The sequence below is a fragment of the Chaetura pelagica genome, unplaced genomic scaffold (assembly GCF_000747805.2).
Source record: "Chaetura pelagica isolate M959 unplaced genomic scaffold, ChaPel_1.0 scaffold85, whole genome shotgun sequence".
NCBI lineage: Eukaryota > Metazoa > Chordata > Aves > Apodiformes > Apodidae > Chaetura > Chaetura pelagica.
In genome coordinates, this window is record NW_009953505.1 from 2,924,319 (window position 1) to 2,950,887 (window position 26,569).

Below are 26,569 nucleotides of genomic sequence, written 5' to 3' on the forward strand. Positions count from 1 at the left end.
CTTCCTATGTCTAACCTAATTCTACCCTCTCTCAGTTTAAAACCATTACCCCTTGTCCTATCATGACCCTCTCTGGTGAAAAGCCCCTCCCCAGTTTTCCTGTAGGCTCTTCAGGTACTGGAAAGTTCTATAAGGTCTCCTTGAAGCGTTCTCTTGAACAGCCCTAACTCCCTCAGCCTGTCTTCAAAGCAGAAGTGCTCCAGCCCTCTGATCATCTTTGTGGCCCTTCTCTGGACAGTCTCCAACAGCTCAATGCCTTTCCTGTGCTGAGGGCTCCAGAGCTGTATGCAGTACTCCATTATTCTTACCAAGTGAACAATACTAAATAATTCTGTGAAGAAAGCAGCCTTTGTCTTCCGTATTTAGTCCTTCTTAAGTGCACCTGTTGTTAGATATGGATCATAGAATCATAGAATATGCTGAGTTGGACGGGACCCATCAAGACCAACTCCTGTCCCTGCATGGCACATCCCCAGACTCACACCACGTGCCTGAGAGCATCATCCAAATGCTTCCAGAACTCAGCTAGACTTGGTGCTGTGGTCACTTCCCTGGGAAGTCTGTTCCAGTGCTCAACCACCCTCTGGGTGAAAAACCTTTTCCTGATATCTAACCTAAACCTACCCTGATAATGAACACAACTAGCACGTTACCAGAAACAAGGTTGAATGACCCACAGTCTTTTTTGTTTCCTCAGTAACTGCCACATTTTAGCTAAATGTGCCATATTTAAAAGAAAACTCTGAAAATACTAAATTTGTGATTGGTTTTGAAGACATTAAGGGTCAGAGGTCTCTTATAGGTTCTTAATAGTGGAAACCCACAGAGATGGGACAGATCAAATCTGGGAGCTCAGAGTCTGTAGAAAGGAGCCGGAGAAACTGAAGGTGACACAAGGTGACAGAATACATGTTAAGAAGGTGGGTTTTACAGCAACAGCAGCAAGAGACAATGAAAAAGCAAAGAAAAGTATGGGGATCATGGGACTCAAACCCAAAGGACAGCAGACAGATTTCACTAAGCTTAGACTTCATATTTAACAACAAACAAATCCCTTGACATCTTGCCTAAATCAAGACTTGGAGAGTCTTGATGGTAAATATTAACTTTTCAAAGGTCTTAGAAAAAATATTTCTGCATTTTCTGCTTTGGCTGCTCTATATAAAATTATGTACCATTAATACCCTAAACATTCAACACATACAGCTAATGTAAAAAGCATTCACAAGATTATTTTCAAGTTTTTCTTTTTAAATTAAACCCAGTGCTACAAATTTTTATGCTATACTTGATTGCAATTTAGGACTGTAGTTTTAGTAACTTCCTTATCAAAATGACAGGGGGGAAAATCTAGTACACTATACAGATGTCTTGATTTTGAAGGTGCGGGTCCTTCAGATTCATGGCAGATTTATATATAAGTAGTTTTGCTCCAAGAATTGCTAAGGAAATGTATAAATTTCTATTTAATGTATTTTAGAATACTGACTGGGGTAGACCTAGTAAAGAACTAATACTGAAGGCATTTCAAAGGCATACTATCATAATTGGAACACAGTCTCCAAATAATATCTTTCAAATCTCTCAGGTGTAGTTCATGTAAATCATCCGATATGAAAAGAAATTCAGACTTTATAGTGTGGATAAGAAACTACCTCCAAAAACAAACAAACAAACTCACAAAGAGCAGACACCAGCTCTTCCTTCTCCTGAACACTGGAATTCTTTAACACAGACCAATAACTTATTACATATATGCTCAATACTTTCAGTACCAAACTACCGAGGAGGAAGCCTTCTTACTAAAAATTTATTTAGGTATAATGCATTTAACTGCTTATGTGCATTTCCCTAATGGAAGCCACTGTAATTTGAAATCAACAGTTCAATAGTTCAGCTTTGTTCTTGCTCTGTTTTATGGCAATACTGTAAGATATATTTTTTAAAAAACAGGATATTCCTGAGAAGTAGAAAAAAATATTTAGTGGTGTAAAAAAATCAAGTCACTGTTCTTCGGTTAAAAAAAAGCATAAGAAAGGTAACACTGGAGCTTCACTAGAAGCAACACCAAAAAGACTACTACATTTTGTTACCAAAAGTAAAGGCTTACTTTAAAAAGAAATTAAAAACTGACATGAAAATACAAATGAAACAATACACCTGGAGGACTACAAAGAAAAAGAAGCACGGAAACCAAAACACTGGATATCAAGAACATCACATACAGCACAAAATACCATTACTATTTTTCTTTGTTTGCACTTGCAAGTAGTCATGGAAATTTCCCGGTTTGTTATACATGACTCTCTTAAATAGTAGTACTTTTGAAAACATCTTAAAAATACTCTACAGATCTGTCTTACGCAAGTCCCTTATGTCACAGGAACACAAGTCAAGAATTCTGTCTGTGATTAAATAAATATTCATCTTATTAAATGGGCTAGATTAAGTTTTTATTCAACAGTGGATAAAGTGCTATATATATATATAATAAGAGACCTGGGACCTGAAAGAGAATGCTCACCTAAAAAGCAGTAAAATTAGAAAAGGTAAGTGATGTCTAAAGACCAGATTTGGTTTCAATCACGACCAACCACTGACCATGACATTTCAAATGTTAATTCAGTAAGACCAAAACAAGATGACACTGCTGTTCAAGAATTGCACTTGTCTGCATCATGCTCAACACAACATGAAAAAAAACATATCCATAATTCAATTAGTCAAACTTAAGAGGAGGTCTGAAGCAATATAAAGTCCAATACATGACCTTGGGTGGAGTCAATTACAACAATCACAACCAGCCAGCCACTGGCAAAAGTTGGAGTAACCCAAAAGAACAGAAAGATTCTCCAGCAGCATCAGAGAGTTCTCCTAGTACTTCTGGGAAATGTAACAGCAGTATTTCAGAATTAGAAATTAGAAGTCCCCAAAGTGAAGGGAAACAGTGCAAAAAAATTAAATAATACCTTTACTTCAAGTATCACTAAACAGGCTATATACAAAAGTGGAACCATGTGCATACATCACTCATTCAATGTAAGTTCCTACTACAACCTGGATCCCATCCAAGGTCTGTGCACCAGGCTAGAGTAACTCACTGGAGAGTCTTAAACAAAATTTCAGATTTTTCCTGGAAATGAAAAGATGTGTAGAAGAGCTCATCATACAGCTAAAAGGCCATGAAAGCCAGACAACACTGCATTTCTGGTTTAAGAAGCAATATATGTTGGTCAACACAACGAAGCACATTGGGGAAGAAAGTAAAATAAACATAAGATTATTTTGGAGAAGTAAAGGAACGAGAAAAAGTTGGTAGCAATGCAGCGTTTTGGGGAGAGAAGCCATACTACAGAGATATTTACAGAAGGACTAGTCACACAGATCAGGTTGAAATCACCTCTATCACAGAGCCTCTACCAGCAACAAAGTTACAGATCCCATTGCAAGACTAATGAACAACAGAAGATAATAAGGAATGCAGGGCAGTTCAAGAAAACTACACCTCAGCTTCAAAGACATCAATAAGTGCTTAAAACAAGCAGGGTCTAAGAAAAAAAAAAATCCTAGTCATTAATAATACATGTATTAATTAGATGCTCTTCAAACACTATACCTTTCCCTTACTGAAAGGAGAGAGGCAAGGGCAAAGTGGAAAAATGAGGCATTATATTTTCCCCTTTTTCACACCTTAAAGGAGAAGTTTACGAGACTTTTATTGAAGTCCTAAGTCTTGCACATGGGTGCACAGTGCCATTACATCACAGTTCTGAGACAGGGAGACCAAGTAACAGATGGTCACCCTGTTCCTGAAACTTCATTTCTTGCCATGTTTTATCAAATCCTTTAAATGACTTCAGAAGAGTGTTAAAATGGGATATATTTTTTACTCTGAAAAGAACAGTCATTAAAGGAATAAGAATTTCTTTGCCAATCCTGTGTTACCACACTGTCCTTCCAAAATACCTCAAGGAATGTTCAGGAAGTACAGAAACCTAAAGACAGGCAAAAATATCATCCAGCAAAAATTGTGTACTCATGCTGAAATAAGATATGATACAAACATAAGTGGGAAAATTCATTCAGCAACGTTTTCTGCCTTAAAAACAAACAAACAAAAAATTCCACTGAAGACATTAGAATGGTAGCAATGAGCATCACTAAAGCATTCTTTGCCAGTAGTATTTTTAAAAAGTCTTTTTTAAAGGCATAATTCCTTATATATTATTATCCTTTGAATCCTACAAATGCAAACATCCATGTGTCAGAACTGAAATGAAGTAAAACATAGCTGCTATGACAGGCAGACTAGAGAGTACTCTTCAATTGCTATTCTAAATATTGGCCTTTTTGAAAATTTATTCTGGAAAAAAAATGGAAATTCTCTTTAAAAAAATTATAAACTTAAAATAAGGTTCACGGTGTGTTCTGCCAATTGCATTACTTGGCTATAACAAAATCTCTACAACCAAGTTAAAGGGGAATTGAAAGAACAAGAAGAGAGGTTTTCCAAAATGCCAGCAGGAAAGCAAGTAATCATTTAAAAACTGATTTATTTCATATATAACTTCTTCCACATGAAAGATCAAGTTAGTACAGATCCAATGAAGGAACTATGCTGACGTATTTGCATCTGGGGAAGAACAACCCCATGTACCAGTACAGGTTGACTTGCTGGAGAGCAGTGCAGGAGAGAGGGACCTGGGGGTCCTGGTGGACAGGAGGATGACCATGAGCCAGCAATGTGCCCTTGTAGCTACGAAGGCCAATGGCTTCCTGGGGTGTATTAGAAAGGGTGTGGTTAGTAGGTCAAGAGAGGTTCTCCTCCACCTCCATTCTGCCTTGGTGAGGCTGCATCTGGAATATTGTGTCCAGTTCTGGGCCCCTCAGCTCAAGAAGGACAGGGATCTGCTTGAAAGAGCAGTTTGTGGCACAGAGCCACAAAGATGATCAAGGGAGTGGAACATCTCCCTTATGAGGAAAGGCTGAGGGAGCTGGGGTTGGACAAGATGATCTTTCGAGGTGCCTTCTAACCCCTAGGTTTCTGTGATTCTGTACTGGATTTGTTGGAAAGCTGTTGTTCTGTATCAGCTGAAGCATCACACCTGTTAACTGTGAAAGTTAAAGCATTCTGGAAGCTGCTATTCAGTTCCCTCACTATGCTGGATGCTGCACTTGCTGTATTTCAGGTGCCACGCAGAAACTGGTAAGAAGCAGGTTGGGGTTTTTTTTTACTTTTATATACCTGCTTTAAGTTGGAAAGTCCTAAAAATGCATCACTGAACTACCTCAAGTTAGTCTAAGAAATGTAAACATTAAGTACTTGTTTCTACCAGACCCTGGCCAAAACCAAGAGCTAACATAAACCGATGTTCTCATAAGACAGCTCATCTCCACAGTACTCTGTCTCCTCTTTCCCATTTCAGTTTTTGGTTTTGGGCTCCTCTCCATATTTCTCCTTCATATGCATCCTCTATTTTCCAACTTCCCCTTCTTTTTTGGCCAGCACCAGCTAGTCAGAGAATGCACAGGTAGCTTCAGGACTCAGCACCAGGCAAAATTACATAGCTTCCTACACCTCAGTTTAATTGTACAACTGAAATTTCTACTGTACAACTGACAGGAGATCTTCCACAACCACGAAGTTTTGGTTTAACACAGACAGCATCACAGTTTTGCTTGCTCTGGCCAAGAAGGGCCTGTAATACACAAACATGTAAACAGCAGCAAGGAAAAACATCCAAACTTGCTTCAGGAGCAGATAAAAATCACCACAAGGGCCTTCATTTGGATAGACCTAATGTGTGCAAATGTTGCCAAAACTCAAAGCAAGGAGAGAAACCATTCAGTGCAGGAATTCCAGAAGAGATCAGCTCCTGACTATGCATAAGTGAAAATTATTTGGGAGACAAAAACCACACTGTTGTATCTGTTGATGAAATACTCAACATTAAAACTAGCATGAATAGTATGAATATATTACAATAATAATTCCATTTTATAACATTATTTTCATATAATAATTGATGCCTTTTTTCATTTTTCACGTTACTGAAGCCATTAAGCACCTTGTTACAGAACTGCCTCCAAAAGTATCTCTTGCAGATCTGTGTCCGGTACACTGCAGAGTAAGCCTCATTTTTCTGGCAAGAGTTCAGATGGATGGAACTGTATCTCATAGCTTAATTTTATACTGATTATTTTTCTCTTATTGATACATGAAAATCTTTCTCCCCTTCTTCAAATCTCCTCTGAAATTTGGGGATCAAACTGGAAAGTCCATTAAATGCAATTAGCTCAGTAACAAAATGTACCTGCACCTTTGTAGTGTGGGTTATTCTCAGCTTTTTTACGTGTGTACTCTTCTACTTATATTCTTGTTCAATTTTGTATGCAACTATTGAGCTTCTGCTTTTCCTCTTTTCTTGCTAATGCAATCATAGTTAAAGTTGCTTCCATATAAGCTAATAAAAGTGCATCTGCTTGGAAAATTTGTGAAAAAAGTCTATAGATTGTATAAAACATATCAGCTTGGTTTTAAATTGTCATGGCAACACTGACGTCTTCAACTTTAAATGACAGTGTTAATATTTGTGGAATGTTGTACTCATAATATATTTTGGGAAACTGCAATGAGGAAGAGCAAACTATTATTTTAGAATATAAATCTGAGTGACATATGACTCTACCTCATCACATTTAAATTTATTCAGCACTTAGCATCTATTGTTTACAACAAAATTACCTCAGGAAACAGTCCTTCTGATCTTAAATAGCATTTGCTCAAGACAAACCAAGGCAGAATTGTATCACGTTAATTTTATTACACCTCTAATCTCCCTATGACCACAGACAGCTGAATTTGTATGACCATCTGTAAGTTGGTCTCTTTGTCGCAGAATTGCAATGATGTTTGGTATTGTATAATTCAGCATACAGGCATTTCCCAAACCTATCATCCCAGGGAAATAAATACTATGTTAACCACATAGTATCAAAAGGTTTTTATCATATCAGCACACACAGAGAGCTTGTAAGGCCTATGACACTGAGAGGAAAATATTATGAATCATGCTGATGGGCAAGGTAGACCTTTGAACAGCAAAAGTCAAGCAATAAAAAAACAGCAGAGTACTGCTCAATGGTTAGGGACCATGCTCATTTTTGCTACACTTATTTGAAAACAAAACAGTAGATTTTGCTATAATTAGTTATTAGGACAGATAAAACTGAAATAAAATGTAAGCCAAACAAAATACCTGCAGCCACAGGATTTTGCTAGTAAAAGTGTACCATTAACTTCACAGTTATCCCTGGCCATAACTCAGATGTCTAGAAAAGGCTGTCCTGCACACGTCCTAATTGCAACATATCTTGTAATTTTACCATAATTCATAAAGAACAAACATTTATGCAGCCATTTAATGGGGGCTGCTCATCCACAGGTCCTCATGTTCTAACATTTCTTTCCTAATCCAGCTGCCACTGCTGTTTGTTTCAACACACAAAACAGCTCTACCTTTGTGTCCACACAATATACACAGAAAGTTTAATGCACTGAACTGCAGTGTAGCATAACACAGAACAAGGTGTTTTGAAATTATTTTTTCTTGGGTTTTCATATTATTTTTTTTCACAGCAAACCATGTACACCTCTGTGTCTTTAAGTAAATAGCAGCATCGCAGAAGAACTCTTAGAGTTTCATCATATCTACCAAATACCGTGCTACAATGGCTTCACCATGTGAAAAAAAGGAATAAAAGGGTTTATTACACAATAATAGCAGCAGCAATATTCTGCTGTTAGTTTTTTGTGGGTTGTTTCGGTTTTTTCTTTAGCTTTTAAAATGTTTCTAGACTATTATTTTGGCCCCTCTACTTGGCCTTGGTGAGGCTGCACTTTGAGCGCTGTGTGCAGTTTTGGGCTCTGCAGTATAGAAAGGACATTGAGGTGCTGGAGAGGGTGCAGAGAAGGGCAACTAGGCTGATTAGGGGTCTGGGGACAGGTCTTACGAGGAGAGGCTGAGGGAGCTGGGGCTGTTCAGCCTGGAGAAGAGGAGGCTGAGGGGAGACCTCATTGCTCTCTACAACTACCTGAAAGGAGGTTGTAGTGAGGTGGTTGTTGGCCTCTTCTCCCTAGTGACCAGTGATAGGACAAGAGGAAATGGGGTCAAGGTGCACCCAGGGAATTTCAGATTGGATATTAGGAAAAATTTCTTCTTAGGAAGAGTGGTGAGGCATTGGAACAGGCTGCCCAGGGAGGTGGTGGAGGCACTATCCCTGGAGGTGTTCAAGAAACAGGTGGACATGGTGTTTCAGGAAATGGTATAGTGGTCACAGGGGTGTAGGGCAGACAGCTGGACTTGATAATCTTGAAGGTCTTTTCCAACCCTAATGATTCTATTAAATGAAAATACGTGCAACAAGTGGGTTTGCAGAGCAAGTAAAAATGATAAGGCTAGAAATAATTTTCCATTTTTACATACTTCAGGACCAAGGAAAGGCAACATGCAAATTCCCTTTATGCAGACCTGTAATACCAGCATATCTTGTTACTAAATTCATAAATGAAGGTCAGCATTAATAATACAGTTCTGCATTTTTCACTATTTGAATTCATGTTACAAATTACTGCAGAGATATTTAAATAAGTTTATGGCCAAAATTTAAATGGTCTGATGAACAACACAAATTAAGCTTTCTTTCTTTTAGTAAAACATAATCAAAAAAGAAAAAAAAAAAAGCCTTAGCAGAATTTATGTGTTCAAATAGCAGGTAATCTGTATTGAGGTAATGTTCTAGAAACGAGTCTTTGTACGCCCACAAGCATCTATTGACATAAGTGAAAGAATTAAATAAGTCTTAGCAGCATGAATTTGGGAAAACTGAACTACTTAAAACAGTCAAGGGTAGAAGGAACCACAGACAGTCTACTTAAAGCTTTGAGAAATCTAAGACATTACATGTATTTTGTACTATAAAACCAACAGGAGGAAAAAAACAATAAACTGTTTTTTAATATTGTGTTGATTTTTATGTATCCTATAGTCATACTTCTGTGGTAGTAAAACCCTAGTCTGCTTTTCAAGCCAAAGAAAATAAGAAGTAGAAACACAGTAATTTCAGTGTTGTTTTTTTTCTTTAGGTGTACTGGTTAAAAATTAAAGAATCAGACTTTAAGGCCTGCTTTTTCTATACATTAAAAAGATTAGTGTTGGGTTTTAAACTTCTGTTTAAAAAAAGCTTTTCTGCCACTGACAAAGATCTGGTGCTTCTTCATGATGTTCATAAAGTCAACATAATTGCATGCATGGGATGGCTGTGGGATAGGCTGCAAACTGACAGAGATAACTGATGTCCACATCAATATGCTGTGAAGAGAAGCTAAAAAGTATCAGGAGACAAGAGTGTCAAGTACAACAGGGTTGTATTAGAACCACAACTAGAAAAAGAAGAATGGGAAAGAGGGGAATTAAAAATTGGATTTTGCTTTTCATCTAAATTTAAAACATGGGTTCAACAGGCAAACATATAGCAAGGAGATCACATATTCCCTCCATCTGATCTTGTGGAGTTCTTGAGAAAAGCAAACTTTACAGGTGGGGAAAAAAAAGACGTGTAAGGACAAGTAATGCTGGACCACAACAGATGTTTAGCCTGTGAATATGAGTGGGAGTCAGGCATGAGACAATGTTTTATAGACCGTTAGTTGCCAATGGGATTAGACAGAGGTTTCATGGATAGACATTTTGGGTCTACATACTGATATTTCTTCTAAGTTCCATTTAAGAAAGTAAATCCTTTTATACCTTATATCTTTTTAATTCAACATCTCCTCCTCCCTTTACGAAACTGCAATTACATTCTTATCTTCAGAGATTCATAACAACTAGCCTGTGTATCATTTGAAATACCAGTAAAACACTACGTATCATAAAAGTAGCATTCATGTGGAGCAGAGCATTCAGCTCTGTCTTTTTCATTCTTTCTTGTTCGTGAGGGCAGCGCTCATTTCCTCTGTCCTCAACAGCCATGTGGCTGGAGTAATTTTTTTAGCATAGCCTGGAAAATTAACAGAAGGCCTGGGAAAATCCATGAAGGAAATAGTGCTGTAGTCTATATGCTGAGTGGTAACCACAGCTGGCTAGAGCCACAACTGTGTGGGGAATTACACTGCTGGCTGGTCCAACACAACATAGAAGCAGGAGCAAATGCACTGCACAAGACTGAGGTGATAAAGAAAGGGAAGGTTTAGGCTCCTCTGTTCACATTGTTAAATTCACATTGGATTAAAGGACTCAATAAAGGTGATCACACTGCATAACCAAAGAGTTACAAGGACTGCAGAGCAATAAAAAAACAAAACAACACAACTCTAAAAAAAGTAACCCCAGCCATATTTGGCTATATTATGGTAACAGAAACTCTGTACAGCCAGAAGAGAACAACTTCATCTTGAGCAGTAAATGACAAAACATCTACTTTCAGCACAAGCTCCAGCACACTTCACTAGTAAATAAATAATATGGCTCAATCTTAAAGGTTTACGTGAGAGCTAGCTATTAATTAAAAAAGCTTGTTATAATAAAATAATACGATGCAGTATATCTTTGCCTAGGAACAAAAAAGAAACACAATACATAGCATCTTGTTCAAAGCTTATTCAAGTCAGTAGGAACTTTAGAGATCTCTCAAACAAAAAATAAAGTAGTTGCATAAGCCAGAAAACTGAATATGTTCTTGTAATATTGTTTTTAAAAACATTATCCTTAAACAAAACAGAAGTCCAAAAAGAAAGAAACCTTTAGAATGAAACATACTAAATTTAGTTGTTCACTCTAATCTCATGTGATCATTTCATGTTGCACAATCCATCTCCAGCAATGGCTCCAATGTATGGGGAAAACCACAAACAAGGCATGTCTTGAAGAACTGACACTTCTGCTACACACATGAAGCTCTCAGCATTTCACTGTGGAAATCCTGAGCCAAAATCCTATCTAGATCTCCCTGTTTAATATTTACCAGTGAAACTGTACTTAACAACAGCACTCTATCCTTTTTCTTCCCACTCACAACTAAGGCCCCCACAGCATGCCATGTTCTACTGCATGAGTTCTACAATTTCCTTCTCCACTGCGTGGAGGGGAGGGGAAACAACAAAAAAGCCAACAACAAAAAAAAACCACAAACAAACAATCAAACAAAAAAAGCAAAAGCAAAAAAAAATTTTAAAAAACCCCACAACCCACACTCCTTCATGTTAAACTTTTCTCTGTGACCATTTCCCCACCTTTTTTCCCTACCAAAGCTGAAGAAATTTCATCTTCCTTAGGTTTCTTCAAATGGCCACCATTCTGTACCTTTGACGACAGGTATGTCTACAGGTTCACCATGGGTGCACTGCAGTAGTCTTTTAAGTTTTCTATGTGTTCTAAATTCCTTTTTTTCACAATCCCACCAGCACAAAGATGATGGCTGCAGATTCACAATGACTCTCAAATCAAGCACTAAAACAGCCTGTTATGGCACATACACAGCTCACTCAGTTTCACTATTACCATAATTTTGCATTCATCAGCCCTGCCTTTCATCTGAATTTATTGCCTCAGTACCTATGGTGGGACCTCCTTCTCCTTATGTGAGAGGTCTACAGCATAATCTCCTGTGTCTGAGCTAGACATCTTAATTCCTTTTATACCCATGTCTGTCAGACGGCACTCAAAATAGGAGATGACTCACACCACTAAAATATGTACATCTCTCCAGTAACAGTGAATCTTAAGAATCAGTTCAGATACAAGTTTCACAATGTTATAAAAATGCCAGCTTTGTATTTTGGAATTCTATAATTTACAATTTACGGTGACCTCCAGTTTTGATAGTCCTGAATAATTATGTAACAATAACAAATCATCAGATCAAATTATCCATTCCTCCAGATGGTTTATGTATGCGTTGAATATACATTCCTGACAAATCCAGTGGTAACCTGTTCTAATAAAAAATAACCATTGACTCCTGCCCTCTGTTTTCTTTTTCAAGATTGCCAATATACTTGCCATCTTCTGTTCCTCAGGATGAATAAAGACTACAGTCAGCATTTCACAGTTCAACATGTCACATCTGACTTCTTTCAGACCACTTAAGTGAGGACCACTTGGTTTTAGTAATTTGTTCTTATTCATCTCAAATAAGAGTTTATTTTTAAAATAATTTATTTCTATAAATTCAAGCTAAAAGTTGTTTTACTGATACAGTTGAGACTGTTTTTCATTTATTCCATGTAAATAATGGCTCATGCAAAAGAATCACTCTTACCTCATTTATACAGGGTATTAATGCAAATAGTTCATTAGTTCCTCTGGCATGCACTTATCTTTCCTAAATGACCTAATTATACCTTGACCAAGTTTTTTCAACACCACATTCCTGCAGGCTTCTTTATTCCAATTCATTTAACTCCTAGTATTATGCTTTTAGCAAGCTCAAGATAATTACTTATAGTACTTCCCTCAAGGTAATTTTTCAATCTTTCTTATCAAAGCTTAATTCAAAGCCTGTTAGGCTCAAGCTCTTCCATTCTCCATACTTGGATAAGACAAGCACTTTTTCAATAATGGTTGGGTTCTGGATTTTATTTTTCTTTTAACCTCCATAAGCTCTGGTTCAACAAGGCCAGATGCAAGGTTATGCACCTGGGTCAGAACAATCCCAAACAAAAATACAGGCTTGGCAGAGAATAGATTGGGAACAGCTCTGAAGAAAAGGACTTGGGGGTGTTCGTTGATGAGAAGCTCAACATGAGTGAGCAGCCCAGACAGCCAACCATGTTCTGAGCTGCATCAAAAGAAGTGTGACCAGCAGGTCAAGGGAAGTGATTCTCCCTCTCTACTCTGGTGACACCCCACCTGGAGCACTGTGTCCAGCTCTGGAGTCCCCAACACAGGAAGGACATGGAGATCTCAGAACAAGTCCAGAGGAGGGTCATGGGTCACCTCCGTAGAGGTGTTCAAGGCCAGGTTGGATGGGGTTTGAGCAACCTGGTCTAGTGGAAGGTGCCCCTAGATAATCTTTAAGGTCCCTTCCAACCCAAACCATTTTATGATTCTGTGAATTTTAGCAAGAAAAAAATTAACCAAAACCCATGCTTCAGGATCTTGTCTGCCTTCTATATAAATGTAAAAACAAATTTTGTCTGTGATGTTACTAATTCCATGCTAAAAAGTTTTTTCAAAACCTGCTCAATATTGGAAAATATAAAAATACACAAAATACTGGAGCAGTCACCTAGTAAAATCTGAAGTATGCTAGAGAAACTGTACATCGTAGCTTGTCAAACATATCAAGCACAGAAAGTATCCCTTATCATTCAGTTTGGAGGACAGAAATTAATAATTCCATTTGCACTGCACTATGTGTGAACTGGCTGCGCTTTTAAGTGGAATCACTCATGGAACCATAACATAAATCTCTGTGGCCTGCAAGCATAAGTTACCTCATTATCCAGGACATCTTGATGGAATTCCAGGTAGTTTGCTTCAAATCTCATTTATTCTTGTAATCTCTAGATGGAAGAGCCATTCTAAACACTAAGAAAACACTTCTTTTATTTGTGACTGATGTGGGGAAAAGCTGCTTTGTTGGGCATAAGTAACCTAGTAATTTACAACACACTCTAAAAGTGTTCATCTCAAAAGCACTGAATTCTACAGACACAATAACCTTTATGAAGGAACTGAACACACCACATTTCCTACATGCATCAGGTTTCCATCCAAAGGTTACCACTTGCTAACATCTACCAGGACCATCTTACAACAGACTTGATTATTCCTGAAGACAATCAGAATTCTCAACCAAAAGCAACATACCAAGAGCACTGAGGCCTCACGACCTTCCTTATACTTCTAATAATAAAATGTTTTATTAAAAAGACATATACATAACACCTTACCTTTGATGCCATACGCATAAACAATGAGTTTTGATCCTCTGCTGTTCTCATCTTCTCATTTCTGACCAAATCATTCAGGTTCATACTATCATCATCCTGAAAATACCTGACTCTTTCTTTATCTATATGAGTAGTGATCTGGAAAGAAACATTGAAAATAAATATTAACCTAGTGAGAAAGATCAGTTATAAAATTCAGATCCTAATAACTTCAATAAGTTTAAAGAATAATGAATCAAGCTAAGCCCATGTGAAACAACTGGGCTTGCTGCTTCACTTAACATAAGGAAAAGAACACCTTCCCCTTTTTTCAATTGCATCAATAGCTCTAAATAGAAATCGCTATATCTTTTATATCTTTAAGCTATCAGAGCTAAATCTCAGGAAAGATTTACATTCATTCTCTGAAATAGTTAATTAGCTAACAAAAATGGAATACTGTAAAAGTAATCTTCATTATTTGCAGAAGCTTTTGAATCCTCAAGTCCCAGACACCACTGAAACACAAGCCATCACAGACACTACTGAAAGCTTTGATAAATGTGGCACTTCTGCTGGGAAATGTTGCCATCTTAGACAATGCACCAGAGAACAGAGTTTCTCCTTTAGGCCAGGACCAAACTAAATCCTGAAGGAGTATAGGGAATGGTCTTAATCATAAGGCAGAGATGGTATTTTCCAGAATGGAAACAACAGGAAGATGACAATCAATTCCTCACCCTCTTGTACCTTTCACTCCTCTACAGCAGTGTTACAAACCGAACAGTCCTACTAATAAAGAGCATACTTGCTAGAAACATGAGGTGTTGTCAGATCCTCTTATTCCAAGAAGGTTGAAATATTAGTTTATTTACTGTTGCAAGCAAATAACCTAAGAATAAGAAGCTGCTCCAGCTCCCAAGCTTCTCACTGTTGCCCAAAATGCTTTGTTACAAAGATTAGGTCATAATTTTTATTATCAGCAGTAGCAGTATTTTTCATCAGGAGAAAAAAAGGAAAATTAGCCCCTGGCCTGAGTAGTTCAGTAAAATCATTCTTACTTCAGAAATATTCACCTCTGTTAATCTTTATTATTTATGTAACTTTATGTAATATAAACTCCTCTGCTATGATTTGTGATAATTTGAAAAACTTTTTCTTGTATGTGCATTTAAATAAGCTCCAAAGTGATCCCCAGGGAAACATAGTCAAAACACTCATTTATGATAGCATCATAAAACTATTAAATAATTTCAGAATTACACTTGAGTACTGACATTCGATGCCTTGGATGAGAGGTCAGAGTGCACCCTCAGTAAGTCTGCATATGACACTAAGTTGGGTGGAAGTGTTGATCTGCCTGAGGGCAGGGAGGCTCAGTAGAGGGATCCGGACAGGCTGGATCGATGGGCCAAGGCCAATTGCATGAGTTTTAATAAGGCCAAATGTTGAGTCCTACACTTTGGCCACAACCCTTAGCAACACTATAGGCTTGGGGAGGAATGGCTGGAGAGCTGTCCAGCAGAGAGGACCTGAGGGTGTTGACTGATAGCTGGCTGAACATGAGCCAGCAGCGTGCCCTGCTGGCCAAGAAAGCCAACACCGTCCTGGCCTGCATCAGGAATAGTGTGACGAGCAGGACCAGGGAGATGATCCTGCCCCTCTACTTGGCCTTGGTGAGGCTGCACCTCAAGCACTGAGTGCAGTTTTGGGCACTGCAGAATAGGAAGGACATTGAGGTTCTGGAAAGGGTGCAGAGAAGAGCAACTAGGCTGATTAGGGGTTTGGAGGACAGGTCTTATGAGGAGAGGCTGAGGGAGCTGGGGCTGTTCAGCCTGGAGAAGAGGAGGCTGAGGGGAGACCTCATTGCTCTCTACAACTACCTGAAAGGAGGTTGTAGTGAGGTGGGTGTTGGCCTCTTCTCCCTAGTGACCAACGATAGGACAAGAGGAAATGGGGTCAAGTTGCATCAAGAGAGGTTCAGAGTGTGTATTATGAAACATTTCTTCATGGAAGGAGTGGTGAGGCATTGGAACAGGCTGCCCAGGGAGGTGGTGGAGGCACTATCCCTGGAGGTGTTAAAAAAATGGGTAGACATAGTGTTTCAGGAGCTGGTTTAGTGGTTAGGGGTTGTAGGGTGGATTGTTTGACTTCATGATCTCGAAGGTCTTTTCCAACTTTGATGGTCTATGAGTCTACTCTATGATTTGTAAAACTTACCATCTGCCGCTTTCTCCGTCCTCCTTTTGGCTCCAGTGGTTCTGCTGGTGCAGTAACAGGCCATGCTCTGCCACTTCGATCTGTTCTGACAAGGACCACTTGTTCATCTTCTTGAAGGCTTGAAGCCTGTATCAGGTTTTAAGATATATTTTTTTAAAAGATGGTACAGGCAAAACTAAAAAGAAAACCTAGTCCAAACTAAATTAATGTTTAAAATCCTAAAGGGCAAATAACCATTATTTACATTTTGCATTCTCATTATAACGCAGGACAGCTGTGAACACATTAAAAGCTGGATACTAGAAAGAAAGAAGTTCACAGAGTGGTCCTTACCACTAGACATGGATATTTACATGGATAGAAGGTTAATATGAAAACTACTAATAATGTTGATTTTTCTTTATCAGAACCCAAGAAGCAAGCTGCCAACTGTTTTCCTGCACTTCAATCTGACAGCCAGTGACAGGTGAACACAGAGTAAATTCACTATCCTGATTAGAACACAGAAGACCTCGCAGTTTCCTTGTACAACAGGAACATTTTGCCAGATAGTGTAAATCCTTATTATATTGGGCATCTTCAGAACTATAAGACAAGAAGCAAACACCTGCCTCATGCAATTAGCTACATGGGACATCATCTTAGTTTGGACAAAAAAACTGTAATCTCAAAACTCCTAGTCTACCCTTCAGCACTTAAAACCTTATGGACACCTAAGTTTTTATCAGTGATGTTCTGGAGTTGTATCAAGCTATGCTTACAAGCATGCCCAAAACTGCTCCAATTTTGCCAGACATGTATGGCTTAACATCAAATCCATATCAAAACACAATCTGAATGTCTGGAATAAGCACACTTATCCCTAAGTTTTATCCATGGTTGACTTACTTCAACTGATCATTAATACTTGAATACATAAAAAAGGGCTGTGACAACAGATTTCGATCAGAAAAATACACCCTTTTGTAAAAATCACAGAATCATAGAGACTCCTTTCACTTCAATGCAGCTCATGAAGATTACAAATCTATCTCCTATAACTTCGCTACCCACAGAGCAGAGAGAGGAGGAGGAGGAGTCCTGGAAAACCTAAACAGCAGGAGGGAAAATGACACATGGGGGACTCAGTAAGCCAGACAGAATTTATCAGCATGTATGAAAACAGAGCATTGTCACAGAATCATGTAATATAGAGTGGTTTGAGTTGGAAGGTACCTTAAAGATCATCTACTCCCCTTCTGACCTGCATAGGCAGGGCCGCCTTCCACTTGACCAGGTTGCTCAGGCCTCCATCAAACCTGGCCTTGAACACTTCCAGGGATGGGGCTTCCACAAGTTCCCTGGGCAACCTGATCCAGTGTCTCACCACCCTCACAGTAAAAAATTTCCTCTTCATGCCCAACATAAATCTCTCCGCTTCAAGTTTTGATCTATTACCTCTTGTTCTCTCACTACAAGCCGCTGTAAAAAGTCCCTCCCCAGCTTTCTTGTTACACTATCACTAGCTCAGTGATGAAGGCACTCCCGTGGATACCAGTCCTTGAGAAAAAAATACCATGCAAGCAAATCAATATATCCATTTCCCAAATGACTATTTAAATAATTCAATATGCCTCAGCTACTACAATTTCCATTTCCAGGTGCTTACAGCTGTGGCTTACGCTATTGTTGCCAATTGACTACAAGTAAAGTACGGGGGTGCTGAGTGCTGTGCCATATCATTCCTTTTATGTGTCCAGCCCTCAGACTTCCCATGCCTTCATCTGCTACCACCAACTTCCTTCTCACTTGGAATTGAAGTTAATTGACGTTAGTACATTTTCAGCTGACAGACATCCATTCGGGTGATGCATGTCCTGTCAAGAGTCAGGTCAGCTCAGATCACTCTGAAACAGGAACAACAGCACATTCCTATTTCATAGGGGTGATCTCAGATTTGATATATGTATTTGTGTGTGTGTGTATACACACAAATACACACACACGCATAATAATAAACAAGAAAAATATTAAATTCTTCAGCAGAAAAATAAGTATTTAACTTTCTGAAGAGATTAAGAACTTCTTACAAAAAAATAAGAAGCCTGAGAGCTTCCTGATTACACTACTTATATTTAGGTAAGTTGATTGATTAAATTAGAGCAAATAATGGAGGCATCACTAAATCTGGTGAAATGAGGACAGCCTTTGTCAAAACTTATAAACAACTTTATTAATCTCAATTTGAAGCTGTTTTCCACCAAACAATTTATGTCTGCTTTACATCTGCCATCCTTGCCTAATGAAAGCTTGTCCCAGAAATCCAAATAAAATTTGAAAAATCTGTAGATACCTAAGTATGGTGCTTTAATGGCTTAATTATATGTTTCCAAGAAAAGTCAAACACAGTAGAAGTTAAGGACCAAAAAGCTGTCTAGGAAGTCAAACTTATCTCTTTCACATCACCAAAGGCAAATCTCATTTTGAAAACCATACCTGCCTCAACTGTTATTTTTCCACAAGATAAGGATTTTCTCTCTATTGAGAGAAGAAGAGGTGATTCGTAAGGCTCAGTACTGTGATAGAGAGCAGAATAATTTGAACAGTTGAAGAAGCTGGGGTAGAGAAAACCAAAGAAAAAGCCAAGATTCAATAAACAGAATTAGAAGGGAAAAAATGTTTTCTAAGGAGCACTTTACGTGACAATGTGAAACTCACCTATCTATCATAAGCACAAAACTTTGTTTGAAATGATGGAAAAGAGAAATACACTCAGAGGCTAAACATTTTAGACTTAACACAAGATAATCACATAGAAGAAAATCATAAAAAGAGAAGTATGAAAAGGTAGAAAGGAAATGGAATAATTTTTAACATTTATACAGAGAAGATAAGGAAATCAAAGTTAACACCAACATAATATATCAGAAGAAACATGATAAATGCCCTCACTCTCTTTATAACTTGGATAACTCTGCAAGTTTGGAAACTGAAGACATAACCACAGATGTTGCAGTAGCAGCTCAAAAACCAAGAGTGTTGCTAATTTTTCTGAAATTAACTAGACCATTGTAGAAGAAAAAAGCCACCTTGTCCCAAACCTACCAAACCCACATGGCCAAGCAGGGATGTGGCAGCTTGGCAGCTCTCCCCAGAGGTCACATTGAATCAACATGCAGAAGCAGGGGCAGCAGGTAACAGGAGTTGGTTGAGTGGAAGGTTGGACCTGAATGGGGTCCTCACGTGAACAGGACCCTTCAGAAATGGTTACGTGTTTATTACGTTACGTGATTATTCACCGAGAACTGTGGAGGGGCTTGGGCCTTAAACAGGTGGTCCTATGGAGTATCTAAAAAGCTGCTGATTTTAGGTGAACCACGTCCCTTCTTCCCCACATCTTTATGTTGCTGAGACAAAAAAAAAGAAATGCAAATTTTCCACAGGAAATGGCTGCATCTTTTCCATTCCCAGTCTCTAAAATTTCACCTCATTTTACACAGTACTTTGCAAAAAGAGAAATCCCTAAACACAACAGAAATTACAACAGCAATGCTGTTTTGCTCAGCAACTACACAGAATAGTAAACATCAGATTCTCATGTCAACTTACATGAATGAAATTCCTTTTTAAACCTCCATTCCCAGCTTTAAGTGTCTTCACTAAAATGTTTAAAATACAGATATTTCAAAAAGGATGCCAGTATTGAGCAGCCTATTATTTTCCCAAAACGAACAGAATTCACAAGGTGTTCTACATCTCAGAAAAACAGACTTGATGTGCCTTTGAACACAGGTTCCAAAATGTCAGATCCTAAAAAGAGCTGTGCTTTAGTTTGTTTCCTTATTTCTGCATGCCAACACACTAACATACAGGCAGTAAAAGAGCATCATCTAGATCTGAACCATGTAATGAGCTGGGGCAAGGGTGGAAAAATCAGTAAAACAGAGATGCCTCTGCGCCAACTCAAATATTTCTCCATTGTCTTAATGCATCTAATAATCAAAATCTTCACTAAGTTTCCATCCCTAGGAGGGCCAACTTTTTCCTTTCAAATATTACACTCCCCTACACTGCTACCAAACTTAAAGCATCTGGCTTTGGGTTTTTTTGCAAATGTCTTTTATAGACTGAGAAAAGAAAAATTACCAAATCTGCCCATAAATTATTATTAACTTCCATGATTTTGGACATGCTCCTGGAATGTTTTTCAGGAAAAGTATCATGTTTGATACAAACATTAATGGTTTACTTACATGTTTAGTATCATCTACATAAATATGCACTAGTTCCCTTCACACCTTTTTACTCTTTAAAAGTGCTCTAGTTCAAAAAAACACTGGTAGGTTGCAGAAACTCAAAAGGTTTCAGCAAACAGAATATAAAATGAATAAGAAGAAAACAATTGGGAGATTTAGGAGGAGTTTAAATTGCACAAGAAACACAAGTTAGAAAGGTTCTTCTAATACTAAGGACTAGAAAAACAGAGCAGTTGCCTATGAAGAATATGGATTCATCATCATGTTTTCTTTCTTTTTTTTTTGTTAAACCAGATGAGTTAGAAAACTACTAAGAACCATAGATGTGTACAATGAAACCAGAGAGGAAGACAATAAGGCATTAGTAAGTTATTTCACTGGACTCTCACACAACATGAAAGGATAAACATTTAGATACAACACATACTGAATGCTTTGAACCTGCCCTACAGCTGGCAGTTTTTTGTGAGTTTTGTGAGTCCACAGTCCTGACACAAAGCATTTGAGACTGACCACAATGAGAGAAAAGGAAAAAAACACAACTTCTCAGAGAAAAGAAAAAAAAAATTATAGTAATATTTAGCTTTAGAAGAAAGTACAAAAAAGAAGTAGCCCATCAAAGAGAAATTAAAAGGAACAGATAAAAGGATAAAATAATTATGGACAGCATGAAGACTAATGTGTAGTCATGTTAGAGACTAAAAATAAATGTATACTAGAAACCAGTATTAATTCAATGGATTAAATATGCCAGGCACGATTATTAAGAAGATAAAATATGTTATTATAGCTAAAGACATCTTTCAGGAGTCAAAATCTTGTATAAATAGAACTGAATGAAAAAAACAGCATAAATATAGAAAGGTAATTGTATAAACATAACAAAGCAAGGCAAAAGTTGATTCTGAGGAGGATCTTACTAATAGTAAACACTAAAGCTATTTGTAAACACACCAGAGGCAGAAAGTGTCTGAAAAAAAATATGATCAAGTGGTTATAGCAATATCAGAATAACATATTATTAATTAATTATTTGCATTCAACTTTTTTCTTTTAGAAACAGAATAAACTTTGGCATTCATCTTTAAATTCAAGAATCAGTGAAAGGAATTTTCAAGCAAGCTGCCACAAAGATTTTCACTATAAGTCCCATAAAGAATTCTAATGCATCATTTCCATATCCTTCTGCACATATTGTAACACCTCAACAGGTAATGGCACAAAAATCATGGAGGGTGGCAATTACACAACATAAACCTTTAAAATGCGTCAAAGGCTGATTCTGGGAATTAAGGCGCGATGCATCTAACACTTCTAATGGACAAACTCAAACAACCCTAACAAAGAACAGAATTCCTTGACACCTGAACAAATGTGCAATGCAGGGGAGGAGCCTTTGCATGGAAAAGCCATGCCTCACAGAAATACTAGGCTTTTCTGAATGCTTTAAACAACTGTGGATACCAATATAACTGAAAGAGGGTGCCCGAAATTCTCGTTTGATCTGTTGATAGTTTCTTTACACATTTATAGTTTTATTCCTGTGACTACATGACTTGGCACACAGTAACACCTATCTGCCATTAACCATAGCACAAGAATGGAGTACCTTCTTTCCTTCCTACTAACAAACTCTGAAATCATCCAAGAGATCTTACAAGTATTCCCAGGAACTGTGACCACCTTTTTAATACAGGCAATAAAAGTGTGTCAGTCTTTGCTTATGTTTTAACTTGCTTTTACCATGTGGAGAATGTCTTACTTTTTTATGCAATGGTATGGTATTACATAACCTACTTTAAACCTTTCAAAAGTTTCTAAATAAATGACTTATTAAATAAATGTCATTAAATATTAAACATATTAAGATAGATTATGAACATAAATGTAATAGTAATATTCATTGAGCATTATAATCCAAAAAATATCATTTCTATTTATATAATTAAGAAATAGGTTTAAAAATATATATTACAATACTTTAAATATCACTACTAAATGCTAAAGCTGAAACTGGAGAAGAGGTTCAGTCACTGTCCCTGGATCTTGTGATGACTGCTACAAAACCAATATAATTTACAGTCTGAAACAAAGACAGAGCGTATTTACAGAATACAAGGGAAAGTATTTGTTGCCATTAATTAAGGAACATGAATTTTAACTTCAGGCCAATTAAATATGCAAAGTACACAGTTGTTCTCACCAAACCACTACACAGCGATTAGCATCCAACTGAACAAAACAAAGCAGACATGTCTGGTTTTGAAAGATAAATGCTTGAAATTAAATACATAAATAAGTAAATAAAATGCAGTTCTAAAAAAAGATTTTTCAACACCCCAGAGAAGATGTCTGCTTCATAAACTAGCAGAAAGAAATGGAAAAACTCTGCCACCAGGTGCAGAGCTTAATTTGAGAAACAGACACTGGAAAAGCTGAACAAAGGGAGCAAACAGACTTATTATTTGAGATAGGATCTACCCAAATGGGAATGGGTTTTCAATGCTTTTAGCTAAAAAGAATAAAATATATTTTAATGTTTGGTATATTGTGGGTCAGGGAGCAACCAGAGCTAAGAAAAACAAACATTTTTTGGCTTTTTTTCATTAGGGAGACCACAAAAAACTGTTTGCTGCGTGTGTTGTTTGCTGGCTGAAAACACTTAGCAAGAGCTGCACTAAAGCACTACAAGCACAGTGACATGAAGAAGTAAAAAAGTTCAGCAGCCCTTTTCAGCAAGGAATAAGCCCCTACAACCAAACGCTGTGGAAAAATTAGATGCTGGACTAAGCATAAAATCTGCTTTCTTTCTCTTGTAGTCTATGGCCAATGGAAATGCTTTGAATACTGCCTCATTCCTCTAGGAGAAACCTCTGTTCTACTAATATTAAGTAAGTGTTGAGAAGACATCTGCCACTTCTCAGTGTGCTGGATGTAGCTGTTTCTCCCCTCCACTGTCTCCTGTTCTCTTGCATTGCTCTTTCTTCTCCCATTTCAATTACCCTTTCACTAGGTTCTCACAGTATCAAAAGGATGTCTCAATCCCATTTAGAAGGAGCACTTCTGCCTCCTTCAGCACGGGCTATTTGTAAGGGCAGGACTCATCATGGAGGAGTCGATGTAGTCACTACCAGAGCTCCCTTGCAACATAAGCTTCAAAGGATGTAAACTGCCCTTCAGGGTCTCCTGTTTGTTGTGAACACTGGAACTGTTAACTTTGAGGTAATGTTTATAAAACCAGTAGGTAGGCCATTCTCCATAGCAAAACCAAGGTTAGGATCTCACAGCAAGATGAAATTAAAATGGTCACAGGTCTGTAAGATCAGTCCACTATATAAAACTTGTATCTTTGATTTGAGTTTCCTATAGCACACACAAAAATAAAAGATTAAGGGAAATAGCACCATGAGGAAGGGAAGCAAGAGCAAACTTCTGCCTATGTTTAAAATTTCCTATTTCAAGAAAGAGTCAGTCAGAGTATTAAGTATCACTATTACAATTTCAGAAATTCTTCACTGTGAGGTTGCCCAGGGAAGCTGTGGATGTGCTCCCCCCAGAAGTGTTCAAGGCCAGGTTGGATGAGACTTGGAGCAACTTGGTCTAGTGGGAGGTGTCCCTGCCCATGGCACAGAGGTTGGAACTAGATGATCTTTACCCAAATGATCTTCCAACCCAAAGCATTCTATGACTCTCTAATTAAACTAATACAGAAATAGCATTAAAAAAAAGGTTTAACAAGATCATAAAGTTGATGTGCCACCATCAGGACCTTATGCTTAAAGCAGAGACAAGCATTAGAATATTTACTGCAGGCTGTAACAGAGAAATGAAGTAGTCTACATAAGTGCATCTTCATCACGTAGTGCTAGGTTATGTAACAAGCATTGGAATAATTAAAAAAAACAAAACAAAAAACCACAAAAAACCCAAACTATACCTCCTATTCATAAGTGAAATCATTATTATAAAAGGATTAAGTACTTAGATAACTACTAATTGTTCCCTATCCTTTCTTTCCCCCAGTCAGTGAGTGACACAGGTTAATAGCATGTTATGTAAAAAACTTAATTTTGTCTTATTGATATAAAATTGATTGCCATTTAAATTTAAGAAGTATTTGTTCTTATATTAGGAAAAGAGTATTTTAGCTAAACTGTTTATTACTCATAATAAGTAACAGGACCTTTTTATTCATCTCCTATTTACAATGAATGCCTCCATTAATCTTTGCATTCAAAAATCTTCCTATTCACTCTCCATACATACTTTCTTAAAAGTATCTCTGAGATGAGGTGATCAGAATAATATCTCATTAGTAGAATGAACATGCATTCAAATCTCACGCAAAAATCAGTAAGAATTGTAGTACCAGCCTGTGCAAGTAAGACTGGAACTAGTAATGTGTAATCTACAGTAGCTTGTCATTTGTTCAGTGATGTGTTGAAAAACATAACCTTGCAAATACAACTTTAAAAAAGGGTCTGAAGATGCAGTTTGATACTTTCAGTGTTTAGCTACACTTTGAAATTGGTAGTCAGTCAAATCGGAAAGGAGCATGTAACCCCATAAAGGGCTTACAAGTACGTGTAGCAAGAGTACCAGGGGTGATAGCTTAAAATTGGAAGAAGCCAAAGACTTGAAAAAGCAGTAAGTGTGTAACATCATCTTACTTAGAAGCAATTCCTCTGGGCTCACAGGCAGAACATAATAGGAAAGTTAATATTGACATTGGTAAGGATGCATCCGTTCCAGACACCAGTGGAGAGTCCCACTCTCCACAAGACATTAGTGCAGTGTCTGTGAAGAACCTCTGCAAAAATCCCATGTGCAGAAATATGCAAGCCATGCTGCTAGCATCTTGATACCCAGATGTGCTGGCCAAAAGCCAAATTCTTAATTCCTTTTGGAAGGATGGGTGCGTCGTTTAATTGCTCCCTTTAACCAGCCTATTTCTATAAAATGCTTTATGTTACCAGCAATGGCTAATGAGACCTAACCTGTGATTACACTAAAGACCAGGTGGTCCCAACAGCCATCAGCTGATCATATTCTCCTCTCAAAACCTCATTTCTAACACAGTCATTGTGCTTCACTGCTTAAACATACAAAACTTTATTAACTCATGGTTCATATTTTTATAAAATCAAAAAAGGTGTTAAACCATGTGTTTACTAAAGCTGTGCAAAGACAAAGAGAAGCATCAGAGAGGTTCTATCTTCTAATTTCAAATTGGAAGCATGTACTGCACCAACAAGGCTTTCCACAAATGTTTTTGCTTATATTTTTTCTTGTTTGTAGGGATGGCAAATTTCTTAAGAAAAACAGAACTCACTCTGAGCAGTGTGACAGGGTATCATAAAATCATAGAATACCATGTTGGAAGGGAACTCAAAGGATCATCTGATACAACTTTTCTTGGCAAAAGCACCATCTAGACAAGATGGCTCAGCACCCTGTCCAGTCGATTCTTAAAAGTACCCTATGTCAGGAAATCCACCACTTTCCTAGGGAGATAAATCCAATGGCTGGTGGTTTTCATTGTGAAAAACACATCAGTAAAAACATGCAGAAATTCTCCTTACTGCTAGAAGAAAAACAGAACCAGAAAAGCTGGCACAATCAGCTACAAGTGCTGCATGACACTTGGAAAAGGCTTTTTCTTCCAGTGTCAAAGCACACTCGAGAGCTTTCATATTACCAATTTGAATTCTTAAGAAGCTTTAAACACTCTGCCCTTTTATACCTGTTACATGTAGCAAAACCAGTAAGATATTTTAGATCATTTAGTTGCTGATACAATTTCTCCGGTATTTTTTATAGAAAATTGTTTTTTGCAATTAAATTACATTCAGGAAGTTTAAGACAGTTTGTCTTCATAGCTGTTTGCCTTATCAACAATTGTGTAATTTTCCCTTACTGACATCAACAAGGGCATTCAGGAAATACCTACCACAGAAACTGCATCTACCCATTATTAAAAAAACAAACCAACAAAAGAAAACAACAAAAAAACACCACTAATGATAGTAAAGCTGTTCTGCAAAAGTATGGCCTCTTTGTTATTCCCTGTTTCAGTCAGAGCTACTCAACTCTTCGTACAGAAAACACAAACTTTTGCTGAAGAAAGAATGGCACAGCCACCCTGCAGACAGCATTCAAGTGTGATGGCACAGCAGGA

The 26,569-nt window shown here is 37.6% G+C and overlaps 1 protein-coding gene across 1 annotated transcript in view; it reads right to left on the bottom strand.

The window, feature by feature from the left end:
* The window catches only part of CWF19L2 (CWF19-like 2, cell cycle control (S. pombe)), a 62,657-nt gene that overhangs the window by 12,444 nt on the left and 23,644 nt on the right, over nt 1-26,569 (bottom strand). Inside the window, exons 10-11 of the mRNA XM_009999387.1 lie at nt 16,157-16,282; nt 13,958-14,095 (exon numbers count right to left, since the gene is read on the bottom strand). Of these exons, the coding sequence (XP_009997689.1) occupies nt 13,958-14,095; nt 16,157-16,282 (264 nt within the window). The remainder of the gene's footprint in view (nt 1-13,957; nt 14,096-16,156; nt 16,283-26,569) is intronic.